Source organism: Triturus cristatus, chromosome 7, assembly GCF_964204655.1.
Source record: "Triturus cristatus chromosome 7, aTriCri1.1, whole genome shotgun sequence".
Classification (NCBI taxonomy): Eukaryota; Metazoa; Chordata; class Amphibia; order Caudata; family Salamandridae; genus Triturus; species Triturus cristatus.
Window position 1 is genome coordinate 1,189,635,960 of NC_140590.1, and position 25,046 is coordinate 1,189,661,005.

Sequence of the window (25,046 nt, forward strand, 5' to 3'; positions counted from 1 at the left end):
CTCTGTTTAGCCTTCTTCTGCCAAGTACGAAGGAAGTCAAACATGGACTGTCTACTGCGCCTTTTCTTGAAGAAATCCCATCTTTCGTTCAAGGAGCCCGTCAAAGGCCACCGCAACTGTGCATTGTCCCTTGTATATTTATGCCATGACTTACTAAACATAATTGGGCCAAGGCCATGTTTTATATACATATCAAAGTAAGGACTACACTCAGGAGGTGCAGGCTGGGATTCTGCCAACTGTACATCTGTAGAACAACAACCACAACACAAACTCCGAACCTTACTAAAACCAGGCATTGTAGAGGAAAAGAAAACAAAATAGTTATTTTACCTGGCAAAGTATTTGCAAACACTTTTCATCAAAACAGCCCTGAGATTTAAACAAAACCAAATCACAGTGGTACCACAGCCACATAGAACCAATACAGACTTATCTGATATCATAGGTACAGATAAACCAGTTCTCCACTGCTGGCTCTTCAGACCAAACAGTCAGATCAAGGGTTCGCCATTCAGGACCCCAGTCGGTATGACCACTGGGCGAGGCACCCTCCAGTGGGACAGAGGCAGCAGCTGCAAGAAATATAACTCCTTGCGCAGGGATCCCTGAGCCGTCAGTCTAACCTGATGATGTCCTTGTTCTCCCTTCTCTCTGTGGAAAATGGACGGGTCATAGCCTGTGGGAGTCTCTGTTCGGTCGTCAACTGAAGGAAGTGACCTGCTGAGGGCCACGTGGGTCACCACTGACCACCTCTCAGCCTTCCGTACCAAATAAAGAGTTAGAGAGACAGTGGAGAATATACACCAATAACTATTTATTTGTATACGTTCAGAGTGGGCCCCGTCTGCACAGTCTCGAGAGAGTGCTACAGAGGGAACTGAAACACAGTAAGCATAAAGATGCATTATGTACATTACATGGTTAGTTAAGAATACGCCCACAGTGGAATTTTCCAAGTCGATGTAGCTGGACAGGGAAAGACAAAAAAAAGGTTTCTGCTCTCGTGTCTTGCACAACTCAACACAGTCCAATGCCGTTTCACCCAGGGCTGTAATCAAACTGCCAGACAGGTAGTGGAGGGATTTTATCTAGTGGGAAAGCTATGCACTGGCACTAACAGTTCTTTATTAAAGAAACAAAACTTAGCAAAGGCTATTTCACAGAAATGAGAAAAGATTTGTTTTGATCATCACACAAAATGGAGTCCAAAAAAAAATTGTTGCAGCAAATGATAACTTACACATAGCATTGCATGAGCATCAACGGGCCTAATCTAACATTGCAGCACTGATTGTGCCACCCACACAAATAGTCCTTTAAACATGTCTGAGACCTTCCACTGCAGAGCCTGTGTGTGCAGTTTTACTGCTGTTTTAACTTGATATTTGAAACCCCTTACCAAGCCTTAAACTCCCCTTTTATTACACATAAGTCAACCCTAAGGTAGGTCCTAGGTAGCCCATAGGGTAGGGCGCTGTGTTTGTAAAAGGTAGGACATGTACTTTTAAGTTGTGCATGTCCTGGTAGTGAAAAACACCTACATTCATTTTTCCCTACTGTAAGACCTACATCTCTTATAGGTTAACATTGGGAATTCCTTATTACACTTTTAAGCTGCAATTCCTGATTATAAGAGAGTAGCTCTGTCATGTTTTATATCTTTGGAATGGTGATGACAAATCCTATTTACTGGTAAAGTTGGATTTGACATTACTATTTTAGAAATACCACTTTTAGAAAGTAAGCATTTCTCTGCTATTAAAGCTCTGTGTGCCTGCCGCCTGTCTCCAATACACGCCTGGGTTGGGTGATAGCTTGACTTTTGCATTCCCTCTAGGCAGCCACACAGAAAGGAAGGTTAGGTTTGTCTGAGTGCCTATCTGCATCCTGATGGCGCATCCTGGGCAGGATGGGGGGAGGTGCTGACACTCCTGAACAGGCAGTGTCCTGTCCCAACACAAAGGGTTGACTCCCCCCTGTAGTGAGACTGGATCCAGGGTTGGAAAGAAAAGAACTCTGTGCACTTCAAAGAACCTTCTTTGCAATCACCCTCACTTCAAAGGCAGTACTGGGTATAAGTACTGGGTTTCTGACTCCCCCAAATCAGACAATTCTGGGCCAGTAAAGAGTCACTGTCAGAAGAACTGCTGTGCTGCTACAAAAAAAGTCACTCTAATGGAATCCTGCTCTTAAAGAATTTCTTCCCTGCTGCCAGCTGCCCTCTGATCCTGCTGTGGAAGAGCTGGACTCTTCCTTGAACTCGGAGTGATCTCCATGGGCTAGTTGGCTTGCTGCCCGTTTCCTGAGACTCAAGGATATCAAAGTCTCACCAGCTGCTCCAGTGCCTGGTCCATTGAAAGTGGACCCAGGTACTTGCCCCAGTTGAACCAATGCATCTCCTGTCTACGTGTAACAGAACAGACACATCATGGCTGTTGCAAGAGCAGAATCAGTGCATCACACTCTGAACCAGCACTTCGTCTTAAAGAACCAATGCATCGGAACTAACGCATTGGTGCTGCTGCATTGTGGGAAGATCAATGCATCCCCTCGACAGTGTGGAGAAATCCGGTGCATTGTCTACGGAACCAACGCCTCTCGGCTCAGCACATCATCTTCAGAACTGGCACATAGCCACCACGGTATGAAGAAAGCTTACGCAGAACGTAGACAGTGGGATCGACACAGACGCATCGCTCGGCTGCACCCCGCATCTCGCTGTTGCGACCATGATCAAGGTACTTTGTTCAGTGATCCATGCATTGGCTCCTGTATCCGGCCTACCCTCCATCACAGTCGGCCTAAAATCTTGACTTTGCCCCAGTCCAGCATGACCAGATAACCCCCTAGGTGTTTATTGCTTCTAAGGGCTATTTTTGCATTTAATCATTAAAAATTAATATCTCAACTTCAACTTATTGGATTTTTGTCTTTTTGGTCTTGCTTTGTTTATAAAAATCATATCTATTTTGCTAACCTGGTGTAGCGTCTTTTTGTGGTGTTTTATTGTGTTACTGTGTGTTGTGTTGTACAAATACTTTAGTATATATAGGTACTCCAATTTAAATCAAGGTAGGTAACGCAATTATTTAGTTTGTGGGTGCTACTCAAGAGTATCGCCCTCTGATCCCCAGGGCGTATAGAAGTAAACAAGTACGATGCGTCTCCCTCCTAGGGAGACGTCCCCTTTGTGCACACAATGGTCCGTATAGTTTGGACTGGTCCTTAGTATATTCGTGTTCAATGATGGTATTGGTCTAAAGGTAGTTAAAAAAATACACTGAATTTAATCCTGAGATCGGTCAAGACAAAATTTATTGCATCATTCTGTCCGGTTTATTGATGTAAACAGAGCATTCATAATCATTTCTCCTGTTATGTAGATACATCATGTTTTTTCAATCCATAACCCAATGCATTTCGGGCTAAGTTAGCCCTTCATCAGGCGAATATTTTATTCTGGGAAAATGAAAATTAGAGCAGAGTCGAACAACAATAGGCAGTAATATGGAGCACAGAATGGCTGAATAAAATATTGTGACTTGTAGCATGCTAAAAATAAATGTCATTCTCAGGTAAATAGTGATCCATGTGTTTGAATCATTAATAAACTAATATTGCTAGTGTAAATGAAACCATAAGTGTGTGAAGTGAAAGTGTGCCATTTATGAAGGGTGACGTTGAAGGTAGACGAACTAAGTGCTAATGTGCACGGTACAGTGAAAGCAGAAATCCGTGAATAACAATATTAATCAAGCGAGATAATATCATGCCTCTAAGTTCAACAGAGCTACATGCATCGTCGATTCGGGATTATTGACAAAAAGAAGAAACAATAGCGTCAGTAACGGAAGGCTAACCAGTGATCGTAAGTTATTATAATACCTTATAGATGCGATGAAACGACATGCATCGTGAATTCAAAGTCCCAAATGGTGAAGTAGAGAAGCATAGAGGGCGAGCGAGTTAAAACGCAGAAGTGCGTGCGTGTAGAACGTGAAGTGTAAAGATCGAAGAGGGACTCTTGTGTGCAAGGATAGCCCAATAGAGTGCCGCCATATTGGAACGGTCAAGAAAGTAAAAAACAAAGTAGTTAAAAGTAAATGGCCATGAAATGACAATGACAATAAACTATGAGAAGTACTGATATATTTACAAGAAGCAACTATATTCTAACTGGTCATTAAGACCATGCGGTTGTAACGAGTCCAAGCGTTTTATCCAGAAAAGTTCTCTATGAAGTAACAATTTATTCAAATCCCAGTCTTCTCTGGGTGATACGATTTCTAATACAAGAAAACGTAGTTGGTTGACATTGTGGTGGTTAGTCTGAAAATGCATGGCCACGCATGACTTCTGGTTGTGTGTCCGTATATTTGATTTATGTTCATTGATCCAGATCTTTATTTTTCATTGTGTCTTGCCTACATATGCTAGGCCGCAAGGGCATTTTACCATGTATACAACATTCATACTGTCACAAGTAGCTGATGTGTGTAGTTTGATACTGTATCCTTTTCTCAGGTGAGTTATCGTGTTGCCTGGGATCAGGTTATTGCAGTTGCTACAATTATGGCACGGCGCTGTGTCTGTGAATTTTTCATTGGATTTGGTTAGAGGAGTAGTTGATAAAATCTCTCTAATATTCTTGCTCCTTTCATACGCGACGTGGGGTTTATGCATGAAGATGCTGTTGAAATCTGGTTCCGTGTCCAGCATTGGACAATATTTTAGGATCAAGTTTTTGAATGCCGCACTGGAAGTTGAATATTTGGACACTAATACCATCCGGTCACTGGTTTTGGAACGTGTATTTTGTTTGAGAAGTTCTTCTCGAGTCTTCAGATTTGTTCTCTGTAGTGCTTCTGTCAAAATGTTTTTGGGGTATTTTCTTGCCTCAAATCGCTTTACCATGGAGTTGAAATTAATTTCAAGTTTTTCAGGTTGGGATATAATCCTCTTTACTCATAACAATTGAGAATAAGGTAAATGGTGCTTCAGGGGTTGTTGGTGGAGACTATTGAAATGTAAAAAATTGTTCCTATCTGTAATTTTCCGATAGATGTTTGTAATGAAGGTATTTGATTCTATGGAAATGTTCACATCCAGATAATTGATTGATTCTTTGCTTAATTCATATGTGAATTGTATGCGTTGGTTTATGACATTTAGTTGGTCTATGGCTTGTGTCAATTCACATTGAGTGCCTTTCCATAATAGGAAAATGTCGTTGATGTATCGGGCAAAGAATAATAGGTTGTCCAGCCATAAGCTGTTGGTTAATATATGATCTTTTTCATATTTATGCATAAACAGATTCGCGTAGCTCGGGCTGCACAATTGCCCATAGATGTTCCTGTGAGCTGTAAAAAAAATCATTGTCCCAGGCAAAATAACTATGGTATAGTGTGAAGTTCGTTAATTCCATTAGGAATACTTTCAGATCATTGTTCCAAAGGGCATGTGCAATAAAGAATTCGAGTGCCTCTAATCCCATGTCATGCGGTACAGATGTGTAGAGAGCCTTGACATCTATAGTGCAAAGCCACACGTCTTGTAATGATTCTGATTTTGTGGTGTTTTATTGTGTTATTGTGTGTTGTGCTGTACAAATACTTTACACATTGCCTCCTAGGTTAAGTCTGCCTGCTTTGTGCCGAGCTACCAGAGGGTGAGCACAGGACAGTTTTCAGGGTGTAACTGACTTACGCCAACTAGGATTGTGGTCCCTACTCGGACAGGGGACATACCCCTGTCAATTAGAGACCCAATTTCTAACCCACATGCAAAATGTCCCCCTACAGTAAGGGAAGCCCATAGAGCAGACTGTCTTGGATGGTTTAGAATTTAGTGTGGGTAATCTGATTTTTTAAGTTGCATCCTCTTTTGAAGGCAAGATGTGGTTTCTTCATTCTCTAGTTGGCCACATTCAGAATTGACCAATGCCTAATTATTTTTTTCTGTGCCTCTGATAAGGTTGAAAATACGGTAACGGACGTCATCCTATAATTTCTTGGCTTCTCAAAGAGATTAAGTGTAGCTTCCCTGTTGCTATTCCTTGCTCTTTTTTCTGCTCTACTGATCAATTTGTTAGGGTAATTGCATTCTTAGAATATATGCATGTTGTCTTACCTAAACATTTTTTCCTGATTCTTAGAAATTGGCTCCTCTAGATTATCACCTGAAGAGTTAGGGTGGTGGCTTTCATAATTCAAAAGAGCATTTCTCTTGGTATAATGCTTGCAAAGGAATTTGACCATTGTTTGGTAATAATTACAGATGCAAGAATGTAAGTTTATTTCTTCTTTTTTTCACTGAGAAGCATTAATGTGGGTCTTGATGATTAATGTAATTATAAAATTAATCTGCTCTTTCGAATGTACCCGCTCATATGACCAATCCATCATCTTTGTTGCATCAACATAGTTTAACATTCTCATAGAAAGGGTTTGTTCATATAAAAGTACTTCCATTTCAAAATTGTGTGTGTAAAGTCTTGCTACATTGGGCACACAGGAATAATTCTTGTGCATGCCCCCAATTTGCGGGAAGAATGGTTGTTCAAATTGGAAATAATATTTGATGAGGACCACTTTCGTATATTCTACAACTAATTTAACTAGGGTCTGGTGTGACTACGGTGAAGGATTCAATAATATTTCTATCAATTTCCAAGTAATTTTCTTTGGGATGCTAGTGCAAAGTGAATTCATATTAGATTTAAGTTGCATCTGCATAGCCAGATCAAAATCATTGCCTCCTCAGTGTCTTCCATGGATGAAAGCATGTTGCTCACTAAGGATTGTAAATAGGAGTCTACAAACTGTATTAAGGATTTTAAAGCAGACGGTGTTGGATTCCTGTTGTAATAGAGTTTTGGGAGTCAATAAAAGTAAGGGTCAGATTGATCAATCTTTGACTTAACCCAACGCAATGCAACGCAGCAGAACAACTTGCTGCGCTGCATGAAAGGGAGAGGGCAAGAATGTGCCATATTTACCAATTACAGAGCACATTCCTGCTCTCTGCCAGCACTGGCCTACAATCTGCTGCCTAGCACCAACCCAGGCACCCTTCCACCATGGTGCAAGGGGTCCTCCTTTGCAGGCAGGATTGTTTCTGTGCAGTAAGGGACACCTTCCTGCACAAAAACAATCCTCAGAGGCTTTTCCCTCTTTCTAAGTGTGCTGAATGCAGCACACTTAGAAAGAGGAAACAATGAGTAGAAAAAAAGATATTTCTCCTCGTTGAGCCTCCCCTGGGAAGGCGTACCATTTTGATGCATTCCCATGTTTGCCAGTCTTCGTAAATATGGAAAGGCAGCAAACTTCATGTGTGGATGCTTGGGAACACCCATGCTTCACCCAGGGAACGCTTTCTCAGGACAGAGTAACGCAAAGCAAATCTGACTTTAGTAATGTGTTGCCCTTGTGATACTAGGCGTGAAACAAGTGCGATGCAACAATATAATAAATGTAGCCCAAGATATTTTGGGTTCTTCAGTTCATAGGAGTGTTTTTTTTTCCCTGTGTGGAAATCCACAATTTGTTTGGCCCCTTTGACTAAGATCTCTATCTGTGTCTTAGTTTCTTCAGTAGAATTGCGTTGAATCTTCCTGTAAGGTGTATTATTCAATAGTAGTGCATTACATTATATCTTACTGGCCTCTCAGTCTTGTATGACAATTTCACCTCCATTATCTGTTAATTCCTATCTTCCTATTTTCAACAGGTTTTTGTAAATCTTCTCCTGTTTACTTTCTGACTGTATTAGTAGGTCATTGAGTATGACTTTTTCAAATACTCTCACATCTGGAGGAATGTTATTTGCAGGTGGACAGAAATTTCTTGGAGCCTTTTTCATTATTTGATGGAACAATTTTGTTAGCTTCGAAGAAAAACTGTAACCTTTTTCTCTGAAGAATGTGGGCAATTTCAACCTAGTTTAGAAAAAATCCTGTTGATTTATGGGTATGAAACCATGTCCCTTCTTAAGGGCATTGCTTTGTTTTTCTTGTAGGGTTATATCAGAAAGAATTACGATTAAGTTTGGATGCTGTTTTCTTGTGTCCCTTTTCCCTTTTTTAAAAATATTATGGATGATCTGTGTGCCGCTGTGATGAAGTCTGTCATGGATGTGTGAGTGAGTGTATTGTGTCCTTTTAAAAGGAAGACTCAGTTTTGAGGTAAATGAAAGGAAGTGGAATGTAGAACTGAAGAAAGATACTACATAAATGTTGAAAGAAAATAGATGGATGTGGTGTATAACATTCCCAATTATTTGAACTGCCAGTAAAATATAAAGTTAATTTTTTAAGGGAAATTTCCTAACAAATGCAGCATTTGGTTGAGGTTTTCAAATTTGTTGTGGTTGGAGAACCCCCGTAAATCCTCTTGAAGATGTCAGACTCTCCTGATCCAGTTACTCAATGCAGTTTTCAATGCTAGCTTGGCAACTAGTTTTTGGAGCTTAACTTCTGTAATACCTGTAAAACCAATAACATTTGTTTTTTTTCTTTAAAGAAACCTTCTGTAATACAAAGGCACACCTTTGGAACTGGTGAAATCTTGCCAGTTTTTTGACCCAGTCGTAGCATGTGATTCTTGTGTTGCATATCTGTTTCAAGTTCAAAGTTGTGGCATTTAAGCCTTGAGTCAGCTCACCATGCCATACTTAAGGCATGGTTTAGGCTTCCATACAATGAAGATGGCCTTGGTCAATAGGCACTTGGAGTGCAAACTCATAGGCAGATTCACTAACACAACAGGTTTGAGTCCCAAAAGTGAGGCTAGCAGCTGCAAAGTGTAGAATTGGGATTTACTAGGTTTGGTGCTAGAAAGCAGCCCTAAAATAATACAAAGTAGCTCTATCACTTACTTTGCACGACTTTGCATTAGGGGGGTGTACCATGGCCTTCAACACAAAGCCTTGTCTACTAAAAATGGTAGACAGGACTCTGTGTCAAAAAGTAACACCTCTTCGAGGTAGGCGTTAAAAGGGAGAAAAGTTTTCTTTTCTCCTAACTTTTCCAACAGTGCCTGTTTCTTGCTCTGTACAGCACATATACAAAATAGCAAAAGTTTTATTCTACATATAGGCATAATGTGTTTGTACTGGAATGGTACTCTTCCAATAAAAAACCTATGCTAGACATCATGCACACACCGTTGCTGTGTTAGTGAAGGTGTCTCCACGGTGCAAGGCAGGCTCGAAGAGCACCAGCACAGGGGGAGACAGAAACATCTTCCTATCATAGTAGAAATTGTGCTGTTCTGCTCCGTCCCATTCAGGTCATGGAGCGCAGCAATTTTAGCTGCAGTACTGAATTGTGGAAATGTTATTAAATCCACCCCTCAATATTCCAAGATGTGGTTTGAGGTGAAGCACTCTTATGTAATTGTAATGCTATGATTCTATGAGGGCTCTCCTATTCACCTCTGTTTAACAAATGTTCATCACAATTTATTAAAAAAGATTTTTAAATCCTGCTTTACCAGCAAACACATCCCCACAACCCTGCTGTCCTCTCATCTGCCTTCAAGATGGCAATGCACTCTATTGGATAGTTTGCTGATTGTGGTTCCAGGAGACATCCAATGAGAACACTGCAAGGCCAAATTGTATGATCCTTGGTGTTGTTGGAGTTGTCTTTAGGAGCACTTGTATAGCACCTGGAAACAGTATTGGTTAGTAATTTCCTGGAATTATTTTGACAGTGCGTCAGGTCAATGAAGTGGTTAACAGAATGGTAACAATCTGTTTCGCACAATTCCCGAGTTGAAGTGCTGAGAAACAGTGAGCTTTCCTAAGCTGCGACCTATTAGTGAAATTAGATAAGGTGTTTCTGAGGAGGGAGCATGAACTCAGAAAGTACAGTGGTTTCATAAACATAGTCTGCATGTGCTTGATTCATGCTGAAGACTTCACATGACGCGAGCTCAAAATAGACATATTTACTTGTTGTTCACACAGTTTGCTAGAAGGGCCAAAGTTCTGTAAAGAAGCTGAGCTGCTCTGCCTTGGTGTTGGATTGCTTCTTGTTCCGCTTTTATTTAGATAATCCTGGGCGTAGTTCGCGAAGTGGCGCTACGCGTAGCTACGCAAAGTGCACTTCGCACTACGCGAGCTACGCGTAGCACTTCGTGAACTGCGTAGTACCCTGTTCGCACTGTGCAAGATGTCGTTTTCAATGATTGCACAGTGCGGCCAAGCATCCGGCACTGTGCAATCATTGAAAACAGCATCTTGCACAGTGCGAGCTGTAGTTTTCTGCCGCTCGAGTAGATTTTTACTCGAGCGACAGCTTTCTCAACGCGGACTGGTAGTTTCTCATCGCGAGCGGTCGCGAGCATACGCGACCACTTGCAATGAGAAACCTGACCTCCCCGCGTTGAGAATCTCGACGGGAGGTTTATTTTCCACGCTCACGATCGCCAACTTGATGTTGCTGATCGCGAACGAGGAAAAACTCTCGCCGGGATGTCATTTTGCTTGCTCGCGGTCACCAACTTGACATTGAGGACTGCGAGCAAGCAAAAAAATGACCGCTGTACTAGGCAATGCTACGCTACGCATGTTTGCACTGTGCTACGTGCAATTCGCGTAGTGCAAAGTAGCGCAAAGTTTGCAAACTACGTGAGTGTAGCGTAGTGCTTTGCCCAGGCTTAATCTCTACTTTATTCCTCATCCAATATTACATAAAGAGCTGACAGACACTAATAGGTGATGCAACGTTTGACTATTTTCCCTTCCCGGGTACACTGTACCGAGATCAGCCTCCCATTCATGATACAGAGCAAATCAGTGTATCCCTCCTCTGCACCATTTCTTTATCTACAGACTATGCATCAGTATTTAGCACTAGACAAACAAAAAACACTGTTTAACATATGCCAGATCTAATACCTTTGGTATTGGCTACCTCTAGCAGAAGGTGCTTGATAAGCAGAGGATTGGTTCATTTATTGTGCAATGTATTCAATAATAATAAAATGATAGATGGTGGGTGTGTTGGACAAGAGAATCTGTAACTGTGTTTTCCTCTCTCTCAGATCAGGTCCCACTTCTGATATGGTGCTTGGAAGAAGTCTACTGACCCTAGTATAGATGTTCCTTCATGAGGACCTTCTCATCCATTATCCTTTCTGCCCTAGAGGCTTGGTGCAGTACTGCTAAGACAGGTCTCACAGTCTTCCCTTGTAAAGGAGCAGGATGCTATCCGCATTTGAAGTGGTGTCACTAGCCATCTTTGGAATTGGCACTGTCACGGGGATCATCACCAATGCATTCATTTTGGTTGTGAACTTCATGGTGAGCATTCATTCCCTCTGCATTCAGCCTGGTGACCTCATCATTACAACCCTAGGTCTATCCAACATCTGCTTCCAGCTCACCATGGCTGTCAACGACTTCTGTGCTTTCTTGTGGGACGAGGTCTACTTCTCGTTTGAGGTCTACGCAGTGATCAACGTCCTCATCCTCTTCACCATTGTCTCCAGCTTCTGGTTCACCGTCTGCCTCTGTGTCTTTTACTGCCTCCAGATCCTCATCTTCACCCGGCCTTTCCTCGTTAAGCTGAAGCAGAACATTGCCAAACTGGTTCATTGGTTGCTTCTGGGGTCAACATTCACTTCGCTAACCATCAGTCTCCCGGCAGCCTGGTGTGTGGACAAAGGAGTCTCTGAAAATATAACATACAGTGTAACAGTGAACATTACACTGGAAGGTGTGATACCCAGATTAAACCCCTACTTCCTGCTGTCCAGTAATCTGCTTGGCTGCACACTGCCATTAATTCTTGTCTGCATCTCAAACGTTCTCATCATTAGATCGCTCTGTCGCCATGCAAAGAATATGGCACGGGGCTCTTCCTCTGGTGCTCCTCGTGGTGAGGCAGGCCTAAGGGCGGCCAGGACAGTGACATTGCTGTTGTTGATCTACATTTTGTTCTACGTGTCTGAGGTCTTTATGTTCCTAGACATGTTCCCACCTGCCAGTCCCTGGATGGTTGTGTGTCTGGCTGTGATTTACCTGTACTCCCCTTTGCAGTCAGTCATCCTGATCCTGGGGAGCCCAAAGCTGAAGGCCAAGTCTATGCAGATCCTCCACCATTCCAGGTGCAAGAGGAGGAAGCTTGAGGTGAAACAGCTGGTAATTCTCAGCCTGCCTGCACCGGCATAAATTATTCCATCTCCTTCACCAGAAGTATCCTTTTACTCTCACTGCCAGACATCCATGCTCTGATGTTCTTGCAAGTAACTTATACATTATGAATATGCAATATTGATCATACCCTTGCGATAAAAATGTGTACACGTCAAATGCCCAAGAATACACCCTATATTTGCCTTTACACTCTAACCAGTGGGTGAGTGATTGTCCCATTGTCCCTCCTCTTCATCAAGAATGCACCCCATATTCGCCTTTGCACTCTAACTAGTGGCTGAGTGATTGTACCATTGTCCCTCCTCTTCATCAAGAATGCACCCCATATTCGCCTTTGCACTCTAACCAGTGGCTGAGTGATTGTACCATTGTCCCACCTCTTCATCAGCTGAAAGTTGAAAAGGATAAACGCGTGATCTAGCCCTGGAGTACATACCCCACATCCAGGGCCGGACTTAGCGTAGCGGGCATCAGGTGTTTTCCCAGGAAGCTGGAAGAGTGGCGGCCTGTTATGAAGAGGTGGGGGCCGGTTTTGTTAATGCGGGTCGGTTTTGCAGCAGTGTTGCAGAATCGGCCCCCAGTAACAAAACCGTTTCCAGCCTCCCAGGGCAGGCAGTGCTTCCTCAGGGGCCGGGCAGCATCCCAACACCTTCCGCCCAGGACTCGTCCGAGAAAGTAATTGAGCAGAGAAAGGACGAACTGAGAAGGCAGGCTTGGGATGATCTTGAAAGAGCAAGTGCCATGAAGGATTCCAGAGGTTTCTGGGAGGTGATAAACTGCCCACTCTTCACTAATGAGTCAAGGGCCATGGATACTAACATAACGGGAGTGGCCTGGGAGACCCATTTTACCAAAATATTCAACCCAAAGGGTGTCCTACTATACGAATGTGAGGAAGAAATAAGTATTAATATAGAAACCGCACAACAGCTTAGCACATCACTTTCACTGGCCAAGTTGAGGAGGCATTGAGAAAGGGTATTTCCCTAAAAGCTCCAGGCCGAGACGGCGTGTCCCTGGACCTATTCAAAAGTAACTTACAAATTTGGGCTCCATTGTTACTCAACGTTTTTAAAGCAGTAATTGTGGGTCGTATCCCATCATCTTGGAAAAACGTTGTGGTGGCGCCAATTTTTAAAAAGGGAAACAGAAGTGACCCCACATGCTATAGACCTATTTCTTTAATAGATGCATCGTGCAAGCTGCTGGGGTGGGTAATCCTTGCACACCTGGAGTCATGGGCCAATACCTCTGACCTTATAGCGAATACCCAATTTGGCTTCAGGAATGGAAGGGGAAAAACCGAGCGGTGCCTCAACCTGTCGATGATTATGGGCAAGTACATGAAGGCCAGGGGTGTTTGATCCATTTGGCCTTCATGGACTTGTCCAGCGCCTTCGACACGGTCTGCCATGGTAAACTGTGGTCATTAATGGATACCATGGGATTTGAGGAACCGCTTGTTACCCTGTTGAGCAGACTACACGCATCTACCACTGTAGCTATCCGGTATGGCCCAGGGGGAGAGAAGGCTAAACCAATTGCATCAACTGAGGGAGTGCGCCAGGGTTGTATATTGGCCCCCTTTCTATTTTTAGTTTATACGAATGGTTTAGAGCATTTTCTGATACAACAACAAATGGATTTTCCAATGATTGAAGGCAAAAGGGTACCCTTATTTTCCTATGCAGACGACACTGTCCTGATAACCTTAACAGCGAACAGCTTAAAAAATGTCTAACTGCATTTAGTGAATTTATGACAGGACTGGACCTTAAGGTTAATTTCAGTAAATCCTTTATCATGACCTGTGGCCCAAACAAAACTAAATCACGCAAGTATGCAGTAAATGATGTAAAATACTGAATGGGTGTATGAAGGCTACATGGCGCTACCAACAAAATTACACAATATTAGTAATGAAAATCCAAGTTCAACAGCGGTGTCATCAATATTGGGAACAACACCCAAGATCCCAAAGTGCTCAATCTAAGATTGATGGAAACAATTAAATATTATTGATGCACACGCTACAAGTAAATATGAATACTGAATGAATCATATCCAGCAAAGACTTCAGTTCTTCTTTCTTTATTCTCATGATTCTTCCACTCCCCCAACGCGTTTCGTCGTTTCAAAGGGATTAACCCATACGACTTCCTCAGGGCTGGAAGTAACATAAATAACAAATGTATAGAATCGTGACGGTAAATAATATTGAACACAATATAGATCCTACAGTTTTTGGACAAATGCAAAGGAATCTCCGGTGCAATTACAGACAAGTGCTCAATAAAAACATATGTGTGGAGCTATAAACATCAGTGTACATGACAGATAATTAAAACCCAAAAGATTATAATTTCGAAGAACAAAATTCAATTATGGTGACAACACAATATTTAAAGCAATAATTGATCTACTCACCAACCCATGTGAGTCACATGCTAAGTATAACTAATGCAAAAAATATCTGTACCTCAATTTCTGAAGAACTGCAAACCTATAATGGTACAAATGACCCTGAATTAATAATTGCGTCACACATGAGGCACGATACATCAAGGCACTCTTAAGGTGATTAGAACAATATTAATACCTGGTTAGAATTGATTGCAACCGCAAGTCCTATTCTCCAAAATCGAAATATATGAACATTTTTGATAAGCCATCCAAAGTATATAAGGCCCGATTTAGTAATCACCTGAAACAACAATATACAAGTACTGTGTCACTAAACTAATCAAGCGCCAAAATAAACGCTGCAAAAATTAAGTATACCACGGGCTTACCCTGTTTAGCGTCCAAAACTATTTGTTTGAAGTATTAGAAAGACAACGAGTTAGTTGCAGCTGGTCGTCACTAATATAGATAACCTTTTCAAACAAGAATGGTTCAAGCAAACTCAAGGAGTGGCCATGGGTTCGAAATTTTCGCCAGCGTATGCCAATCTATATATATGGGTTGGTTTGAAGAAAAAGTGATTTGGGGTTCATCAGGTAGCAAGTGGCAAGAGTATATTTTATTTTGGGGGCGGTATATAGATGATTGCCTTCTGATTTGGACCGGTACTGAACAACTGTTACACGAATTCATTGAATACTTGAATAGTAACGCACTGAATATCAAGTTCACAACATGTTCGAGCATGTCACATATTGTATTCTTGGATGTTGAGTTGTATATCATGGGCACTCAAATACACAGTAAAATGTATCGTAAACCCACGTCATGTAATTCCATTTTGCATGCGGATAGTGCACACCCCCGACATCAGATTAGAGCGATTCCTTTTGGAGAAATGATTAGAGCTCGTCGCAATTGTAGTGAAAATGTTGAATTTTTTAAATGTGTAGAGGATATGGGTAGAAGATTTTCCCAAAGAGGCTATTCAAAGAAAGACATTGGATCTGCTAAACAGAGGGTGTTTAATATCAAACGACAATCTACACTTAAGCCAAGAGAAGTCACTATGTCACAAATTACGCCTATTAGAATGGTGACTGACTATACTCCATTGAGTCTGAGTTTACGCAAAAGCCTGAATAAACATTGGCACATTTTGCAAGCCGATAGGACTTTGCGAGGATTCTTGACGGTTAGACCACAAATTACTTTTCGGAGGGGCAGGACCTTGGGATCTATTTTAAGCCCTAGTTACCCCTTGGTTAATAAACAAGAAACTTGGCTGGATAAATTTAACAAAGGTTTTTTCAAATGTGGACATTGTGGCATGTGTAAACATGCTCAAGATAAAACCTTACAGTTCCATGATAAGTATGGTCATGTGTATAACATTTTGTCTAACATTACTTGCAGCACCAAATATGTGGTGTATGTTATTGTATGTAAGTGCGAAAAGATTTACATAGGTAGCACGATCAGAGCTTTGAAGGATCGTGTTAGTGAACACATGAGAGCTATAAAAAACTGTGATATGAGATATCCTATAGCCGAACATGTTTATGAGTGTAAAGCACAAGGTCTGATGAAATCTTTTCGATTTTATGGTATTGAACATGTGAGACTTGATCCACGTGGTGAAAATAGAGAGTTGAAATTGCGCAGATGTGAGGCACGATGGATTATGCGTATGAAGGCTGTAGAAGATGATCTTAACTTTGATCAGGAGTTACAGTACTTTTTAGGAGATTGATACTTTCTGATATCTGTATTATCCTTTGTTGAATCTGGTATTTTGGGTATTTGTAGTTATCATGTATAGGTGCTCATCGATATGACAATGATATTCAGCTCTTTTCGGGGGTACTGTTGGATTTTACGTTGTAATTGCGACAGAAAAACTTTATGTATTAACTCAATTTATAATACTATTGTGAGTGCAAGACGGCCTAGACATTTCTGTACTTTTGCATTTATTATCGAGTCACACATGAGTATACTGTCCAGATATTCTTTACTGATTGGGCTCGGATTAATATCTTATTGGTACTTTGGGTCAGGACTACATTAATTAATTTTCCTTATATTCATCATCATTATTTTTGGAACATTTATAAATAATTAATATTCTTTTGTAACCCACATGATGGCAATTTTAAGTTTGAATACAAGCCATTGATATTTAGGTATGATTTTACCATACCTGTGACGAACAGTTAAATATGGATTTGATTTATATTTTTTGGCAAAATTAATGGGTCATACATAATTATAGGTTTGGTATTTTACTGGCCGTGCTATGATGTAAATATGGCGCCCGTCACTTTAATCGGCAGCATCATATGGCTGCAGTATCAGCTAATGACTTCTGTAAACGATCTCATGGGTAGATCATACATTTGTGCAGTCTTATTTCTATGTTATTCTTTATTTTCCATTTGGGCGCAATTTTGGTGATATTGTCATGATGAATATACCAGCTGTTCAGTTGGTAAAGGACTATCACGCTATTTAGACATGGCGCCCCTGATTCCAGTCAGAGGTTAGTCACCTCTTCTATTGCTACCCCGTCTTTACTAATGCGGAAGTGTTTGTCGGCAGCAGCACTTGTTACCTATACTCGGGGACAGAGAAGCCGCTTTTCCAGGTGAGTTGTGTGGGGTTACAGTTAGGAATTATAAATAAGTGCTCAGCTTTGGATTCCAAGAATAACTAAAGGATATTGATAACTTTGGAATCCTTTTACTTGTAGGTTATCTATATTAGTGACGACCAGCTGCAACGAACTCGTTGTCTTTCTAATACTTCAAACAAATAGTTTTGGACGCTAAACAGGGTAAGCCCGTGGTATACTTCATTTTTGCAGCGTTTATTTTGGCGCTTGATTAGTTTAGTGACACGGTACTTGTATATTGTTGTTTCAGGTGCTTACTAAATCGGGCCTTATATACTTTGGATGGCTTATCAAAAATGTTCATATATTTCGATTTTGGAGAATAGGACTTGCGGTTGCAATCAATTCTAACCAGCTATTAATATTGTTCTAATCACCTAAAGAGTGCCTTTATGTATCGTGCCTCATGTGTGACGCAATTATTAATTCAGGGTCATTTGTACCATTATAGGTTTGCAGTTCTTCAGAAATTGAGGTACAGATATTTTTTGCATTAGTTATACTTAGCATGTGACTCACATGGGTTGGTGAGTAGATCAATTATTGCTTTAAATATTGTGTTGTCACCATAATTGAATTTTGTTCTTCAAAATTATAATCTTTTGGGTTTTAATTATCTGTCATGTACACTGATGTTTATAGCACCACACATATGTTTTTATTGAGCACTTGTCTGTAATTGCACTGGAGATTCCTTTGCATTTGTCCAAAAACTGTAGGATCTATATTGTGTTCAATATTATTTACCGTCACGATTCTATACACTTGTTATTTATGTTTCTTCCAGCCCTGAGGAAGTCGTATGGGTTAATCCCTTTGAAACGACGAAACGCGTTGGGGGAGTGGAAGAATCTTGAGAATAAAGAAAGAAGAACTGAAGTCTTTGCTGGATATGATTCATTCAGTATTCGTATTTACTTGTAGCGTGTGCATCAATAATATTTAATTATGCAGTAAATGATACAGTTATCAACGAAGTACCAACTTTTACCTACTTGGGGAATCTTTTTAATAAAAAACTGAGCTGGGACAACTTGACCATGATGAGGCTTCAACAAACTAATAAAACTATAGAGGGGCTTTTTCGTTTTGCCAGCAAACTAGGGCACAAGCCGGTAGCTGAACTGAAAACATTGTATAAATCTAAATGTCTGTCAGGGGCCACCTATGGGGCAGGAGTATGGGGATATTATAAAAGTGCACAGACTCAAATATTAGAAAACACATTTTTAAAATGACTCTTACTTATCCCCAGTAGTTCTTCTACCTCATTTTGTCATTCGGAGGTGGGCCTAGAATATGTGACTGACAGAATCAATATTGCCCCCTTGCTTCTATGGGGGAAACTCTGGACCTCAGAAGACTTACTATTCTCAAGAGGCAACGCAAGGGCGATTCCCTGGCTTCGTTAAGTCAAAGAAATCTTTTGTAAGATGGGCTTTGAAGATTTTTACAAAAACCCAGAATCTATTCAACCCAATGTGAAGATGGTTATTAAAAATGCCTATTATACGTTTTTGAGTTTGTCAAATCAGGACAATAACATAGTGGATCGTGCTCTTTTAAATCAGCAACACTTTTATCTGTCTTTCACCATCCACGTTCACTCATGTTTCCTAATGACCAGACTCCGTTTAAGCACATTGCACTTTCTTGTGGCTTTTCCAAAACAGGGGGGATGGTGTGAGAGACTTACCCCCCTGCCCATGTAATAACGTAGCCAAGCAGAACACAATGCACCTCATGCTCTTTTGCACACTCTAAAAAGATCCAAGGGTCCGCTTTATTAAGCCTATCCTAAGGGATATTCGTCCGTGTTCTTATAAAGAGGGGTTTAATCATCTGAGGTTGCTATCTACTGTAATTATCTGCAGCTCTGTGCTTAGTTTTATCAAAACTGTTTTTTAATTAGGAAACGCTATGAACTGTGAATTGTCTTATTTGAACCTGTTTAATATAGAATTAACTTCTGTGCACTGCTTTCATGTATTTTAAAATGAATGTATGATCCTTCTGTAAACTTTTATGATTCACTCGAATCGAATAAAGTTCTTTGAAAAAAAAAAAGTTGCCAGGGCTGCCTTCAGTTCCTAGTTCGGCCCGTCCACATTTTCCAAGGTCTACATTATACAATGACAGTTTTTCCTGTGACATGATCTGATAGAAGCATGCTAGGACATACAATATTGCGCACTATTTAGGGTCCAGAAACCCACCCTCTATTGGGCTTTGAATACAGTATTTAATTAAACTGCTTCAGCTTTGACTTTAAAATGATGTCTCTTTGTAGTCCCTACATATATAGGGTAATTCATTATTTGCATAGAGCTGAGGCAAGATTCAAAGCGCTGAAAGCTCTTTTGACAGTGATTATACAGAGGTTACAATATGCTGCATTATTTTTTATTAGGTTACATTACATATCCTGATATGTAATGGTGCTGCACGCAGTATCCAGGATACAGCAGGCTTGCGTGATGCCACAAAGAGTGAGGGTTACTAGCAGACCCTGGAGCAAAACTGCTGTAGACATTTATCAATTCAATATGTATTTAATATGGTATATGTATGAAGATTTGCAGTATGTTTGTATAATATCTATATCCCTATTACAGTAAAAAAATTATAAACAAATACAGTGACTTCGGTTTCTCTGGATCTTTGGACAAAAATTTAATGTTCAGTGATTGTAAGAGATATAGTTCATGTATGGATGTTTGTTTGCAATACGCACTTGAGAAAAGAAATATTCTTTTGAGTTGCATTATTTTGTCCTCATTAAGTATATGTCTCTTTGACCCTGTGACATCACATACAACTTGTGCATGGTGCTCTGTTGACTTTAATTTTCCTAACATAGGAGCAGAGTAAATGCACTTTATCATTTGATTGTGTGTTCGTTGATTTGATGTCCAGAGTGTATAAGTCTCCCGGGAAGCTTTGCAAAAAGCACCATCAATTATCCTTCATTACACTTCAGCTGGCCTGACATCTTAGTGAGGATTTAATTACGCCTTCAGTTCTCTCTGAAGAAATACATCTAGTGCTACAGACCTCTGTATATATATATATATTTATATATTATATATATATATATATATATATATATATATATATATATATATATATATATATATATATATCACCAACTCCGCAGTCGAGCAGCAGCAGCAGCACAGCACATACGGACACGGGCCAAAGGATAGGTGCAGATTAATTTATTTCATGCAGTATGTCGCCATAACGTTTCGGCTCGTCCGAGCCTTGCTGACATGGCAATGTGAATATGTCAGACCACAACTTTTAAAGTGACAGTGCTAATTTTCAAACCGAACCATGTGACTGAGTTTAGGATAGAAGTAGAAGACATACTGTGGCTTCAAGTTGAGGACATGTAAAGAAATATTTTAACAATTAAAAATATATACCTTCACAATACTATATATTTCGCATATTAGCAGATAGCCTTGTAATGTGCTAAAGTCCAGTTAAGCTGTGCAAAAACGCAAATTGTGCAAAAATAGATGCTGTTGTGTATAAAGCGTAGTAATGGCTTTCTTTTCTAAATACATCCACCCAGTTGTTTAATGCACGGAGCCTGTAACTCATTACAATACACATTTTTAATTTCATAATGCTAGAAATAATATTCGAATTATACCTCTTGGTATGAATTAAAGTGCAGACAGGGGTATTTAGGAAATAAGTAATGTTCCCTTTTTGTGCAAAATTTGCTGATGTGAGCTAGCCGCATTGTAAACAACATAGGTGCCCAACCCTTATTAATCTTATAGTATCAGTACATAAAGTCAATAAAACAGGATTTAAAACAGATTAATATGCTAAAATCATTGGATTGGACATTTTAGGAATCATAGGATACATCCAGCTATAGACTGGGCGCTTCAAAATGAGCCAGTCCCTTTCAAGAGCTGACTACAGCTTCCTTTCTAACATTATAAAATCTATGTTAAAATCCTGCGTTAAATCCCATATGTGCAAGATATGCAAAGAACGGAGACATTGATAATAAGGTTGTACAAGAGATCGCCCTTATGAGTATCCTTCGTTGAATGACAAATTTAATCATTTATCTTAGCGCTAAAGAGTGCAAATGATGTAATGATTTACATAATGATTATATATTGTCCTACAAAGTGCCATACTTGTCTTACCCCATATTTTTTCCCATTAAACTCAGTATTAACAGCTGACTAAAAATAAGTGTTGAATATCTAAAAAACCCTTATGTCTAGTGGAAATTAAAAACCTATAACATCACTTAATTAAACAGAGGTATAGAATAATCTACCAATGCACTTGAATGCCAAAAACCAGTAATACATGTTCATGTGCTGTTTGTTATTATAAACCTGGATATTAGAATTTTTATTATTCTTTATTACTGTGAGATTTGTTTCTAGGTTCATAGGACTATCATGTAACGCAAAGTGAGGAAATGTTATTGAAAGTCTGACGCAACTAAGTAAATGGGGCAATGTATACAAAATTTCATAAAGTTTTGCACCCTAATCTCATGATTATGTGATTGTGCTTACTGACAAGTAGCAAGACCAGAGTTAATCCTAACTGGGGAAAGTTCTGGTTTGGCAGATGTACAGCCCAGAGAAAAATACATGAACTTCTCCAAGACTGTATATATTAAGAAAAGGGATTAAAATAATAAATACATATCAAAAAAAGTGAAAAAAACCTTAGGGGATCCACTTTCTAAGATAAAAGATTGCCAACCAAGACCCAGGGCAGACATGTGTGCAAATCCTCTGTGACATTTAGACCTCCTGGATGCTTGGAGTCCATCTGCAAGATATACCTGGTTTCCAGTTTACACAATTTGGACTCCCGATCACCTCCTCGCCTGCTTGCGGCTACCGCATCAATAACAAAATACTTGAGGCCCTGATTGTCACTGTTGTGGTACTCTTTAAAATGCTATAGTATGCGTTTGTGGACTGCATGTTTCGTACTTCCCACATATTTTAACCCACATGGGCACTGAAGTACATAAATTGCAAATTCGGTCTTGCAGGTGAGTACTTTACTGATTTGATGATCTTTCTCACTAAAGGCATCCTTGAAGTTTTTCATGTTGATGCCATGTGTACAGGACTTGCAAGTTTTACATTTAAAAAAAGCCCTGTTAGTTTGTAGCCATGAAGTTTTCTCTATAGTTTCCGGACTGGTGTTAACCAATCGGTCTTTCATGGAAGGGGCCTTACTAAAAGTAATGGAGGCTTTCTGAGGTAAGGTGGGACCTATGACTGGATCGCTTAAAATGATGGGACAATAATGATTAATAATTCTGTACAGCTCTGAATGCTGCTTGCTGTATCCAGTAATTATTCTGAATGTATTAGGATGGGAACTGATTTGATCAGAGATTACTGAATTAGCAGGTTTGTCAGAGAGGACTACTGGCTTATAGGAGTCAAGGAGTTCTTGTCTGTTAACTCTCATTGATTTGGCCAAGGCTGTATCAACGATATGTTCCGAATACCCCCTTTCCAGAAACCTGCACTTGCTGGCCTGTTGAGCTAATTTTAAATCTTGTTCACTGCTACAGACTTTCCTGAGGCGAAGCATTTCCCCGTACGGAATGCTTGATATTAAATGTGCTGGGTGAGCACTGCCTGCATGTAAAATCGTATTACCAGCAGTACTCTTCCTGAATAATCTTGTTTCAATTTTGTTATTGCTGATATAGATTTCTGTATCCAGAAATGTAACTGTGGACTGGCTCATAGTTGCAGTGAATTGCAGATTAAGCTCATCAGTACTGATTTCAATAACAAATGCCTCCGCCTGTTCTTTAGTTCCCCTCCATACAACGAATAAGTCGTCGATAAAACGAAACCAGACAATCACATTTTCATCAAAAGACTTCTTGTGTTGTACCTTGAGGACCAGTTCCTCCCAAGCGCCCATATGCAGACAGGCATAGCTCGGAGAGAAACTGGCCCCCATTGCTACACCTTGTAATTGTCGATAGAGTAAATTGTTATACATAAAAATATTGATATGTAGACAATATTTCAACATTTGGAGTAGCATAACATTGTGATCTTTAGATTGCTCCGACCTGCGTGATAAAAAGTACTGTACTGCTACTAAGCCATCCGTGTGCTTGAAGCTCGTATAGAGTGAAACAACATCTAGGGCCAGCATCCAATAACCCTCCACCCAAGTGACCTGCTGAATTTTTAATAAGAAGTCACCCGTATCATGTACATAGGAATCCAAGGCTCTTACATAACTTTGGAGAAAATAGTCAATGTAAACCGAAGACTTCTCCAGTAACCCTCCCCTGGCAGATATAATCGGTCTGCCGGGCGGTTTGTCCAGATTTTTGTGGACCTTGGGGATAAAATAAATCAGGGGGGTTATAGGGTTATTGATCTTAAGATATTTAAATTCATCTTCAGATATTAGTCGTTTGATTTTTCATTTGGTCAATTTCTGATGATATTCATTGTATGATATTTTCATAGTTGTCTGGTTGATACGTTCATAGCATTGTCTATCATTTAGTTGAAGATAAGCCTCCTTGTCATAGTTAGCACGTGTTAATAAAACAATGTTACCACCTTTATCACTGCCCCTGAGAATGACATCTTTGTCTTTACTCAATTTAGTCACAATTGCCTCATATTGTTGCGTTTGTCTGTCATATTTGCCCTTCCGGTTACAAGTTTGTTTCTGTAGTTTCTTCAATTGCGCCATTACATTTTCATGAAAGATGTCAATCGTATCCCGAGGCATAAGAGGATTAAAAGTTGACGGTGGCTTAAATGGAGTATTTGGAGCTTCTTGAATAAAAGGCAAATTCAACGTCTCTAAACTAACTTCCAATCCTGGAGAAGTCCCATAGCCTATACCGTCTGTTACCCATAACTCTAAGATATCACTAGGAAACGGTGTGTCACTTGGTGTAACTTCTTCCATAGAGTCTAAGTTGGAGGGTGTAGGAATTTTGTTAGTCTTCATCATATGATATTTACGCAGTTTGAGTTTTCTCACTGCTTTATAAACATCCAGTCTAGTGGTGGCATAATCGAAATTTGTGTGGGATGCAAAAGATAGGCCTAATTTTTATATTTTTTCTTCATCCTCTGTGAGATTTATTGAGGTCAGATTGATAATAGTGTGACTGTTGCCACTGTCTATTGTTGTTTCTTGGGTACCCATTGGCCCCTGCCTCTCTTCTTATTTTGATAGGAGGCGCCCCTTCCTCGCCCTCTGCCTCTGGCGCCATTTGTAATTTGCGTATATGTGTGTGTACCTGTATTTCTTGTGCGTACTCTTGATGAATTGTGCACTTTATCTTTTTTCCCACTTCTTCCTAGATATGTTATATGATATTTAACATTTAAGGGGCTTTGGTATGTGTTTTGAAAATGATGGTTTCTTGTTTTGCACGTGGTTATGAAGGAAGGTGTTAATGTGAATAGATGTTCACCTGAATGACAGGATTTTAATTCATCTTGTTCGCAGCACTAGTGACACTGCAAACGTAAAAACAAGTTGCAAAACTGCACAAAAAGCAACATTGTTTGTAACTTTTTGTTTATCTCATAATACAAGGATCAAAACTCATTGCATATTGCTTCATTCACCTTCAGCCTCATTTGCATGCATATCTTAAGACTGTGCACATTTAATGCTAGTGGATAGGCAGTGGTTAGGATTCGAGGTTCGGGCAATATCTCTTCAGATAAATTATTGTGTTGCTTATAAAAAGAAGAGCTAGATCACAGTAACTCCATTTGAAGTATGTATACTA

General features: G+C 40.1%; 1 protein-coding gene across 1 annotated transcript; it reads left to right on the plus strand.

Annotated features, from left to right (window-relative positions):
* Nucleotides 1–11,214: 11,214 nt before the first annotated feature.
* On the plus strand, nt 11,215–12,183 carry LOC146811428 (taste receptor type 2 member 40-like). Its single transcript, XM_085615068.1, has one exon. The coding sequence runs from the start codon at nt 11,215–11,217 to the stop codon at nt 12,181–12,183; it is 969 nt and encodes a 322-aa protein (XP_085471194.1).
* The last annotated feature ends 12,863 nt before the right edge of the window (nt 12,184–25,046 follow it).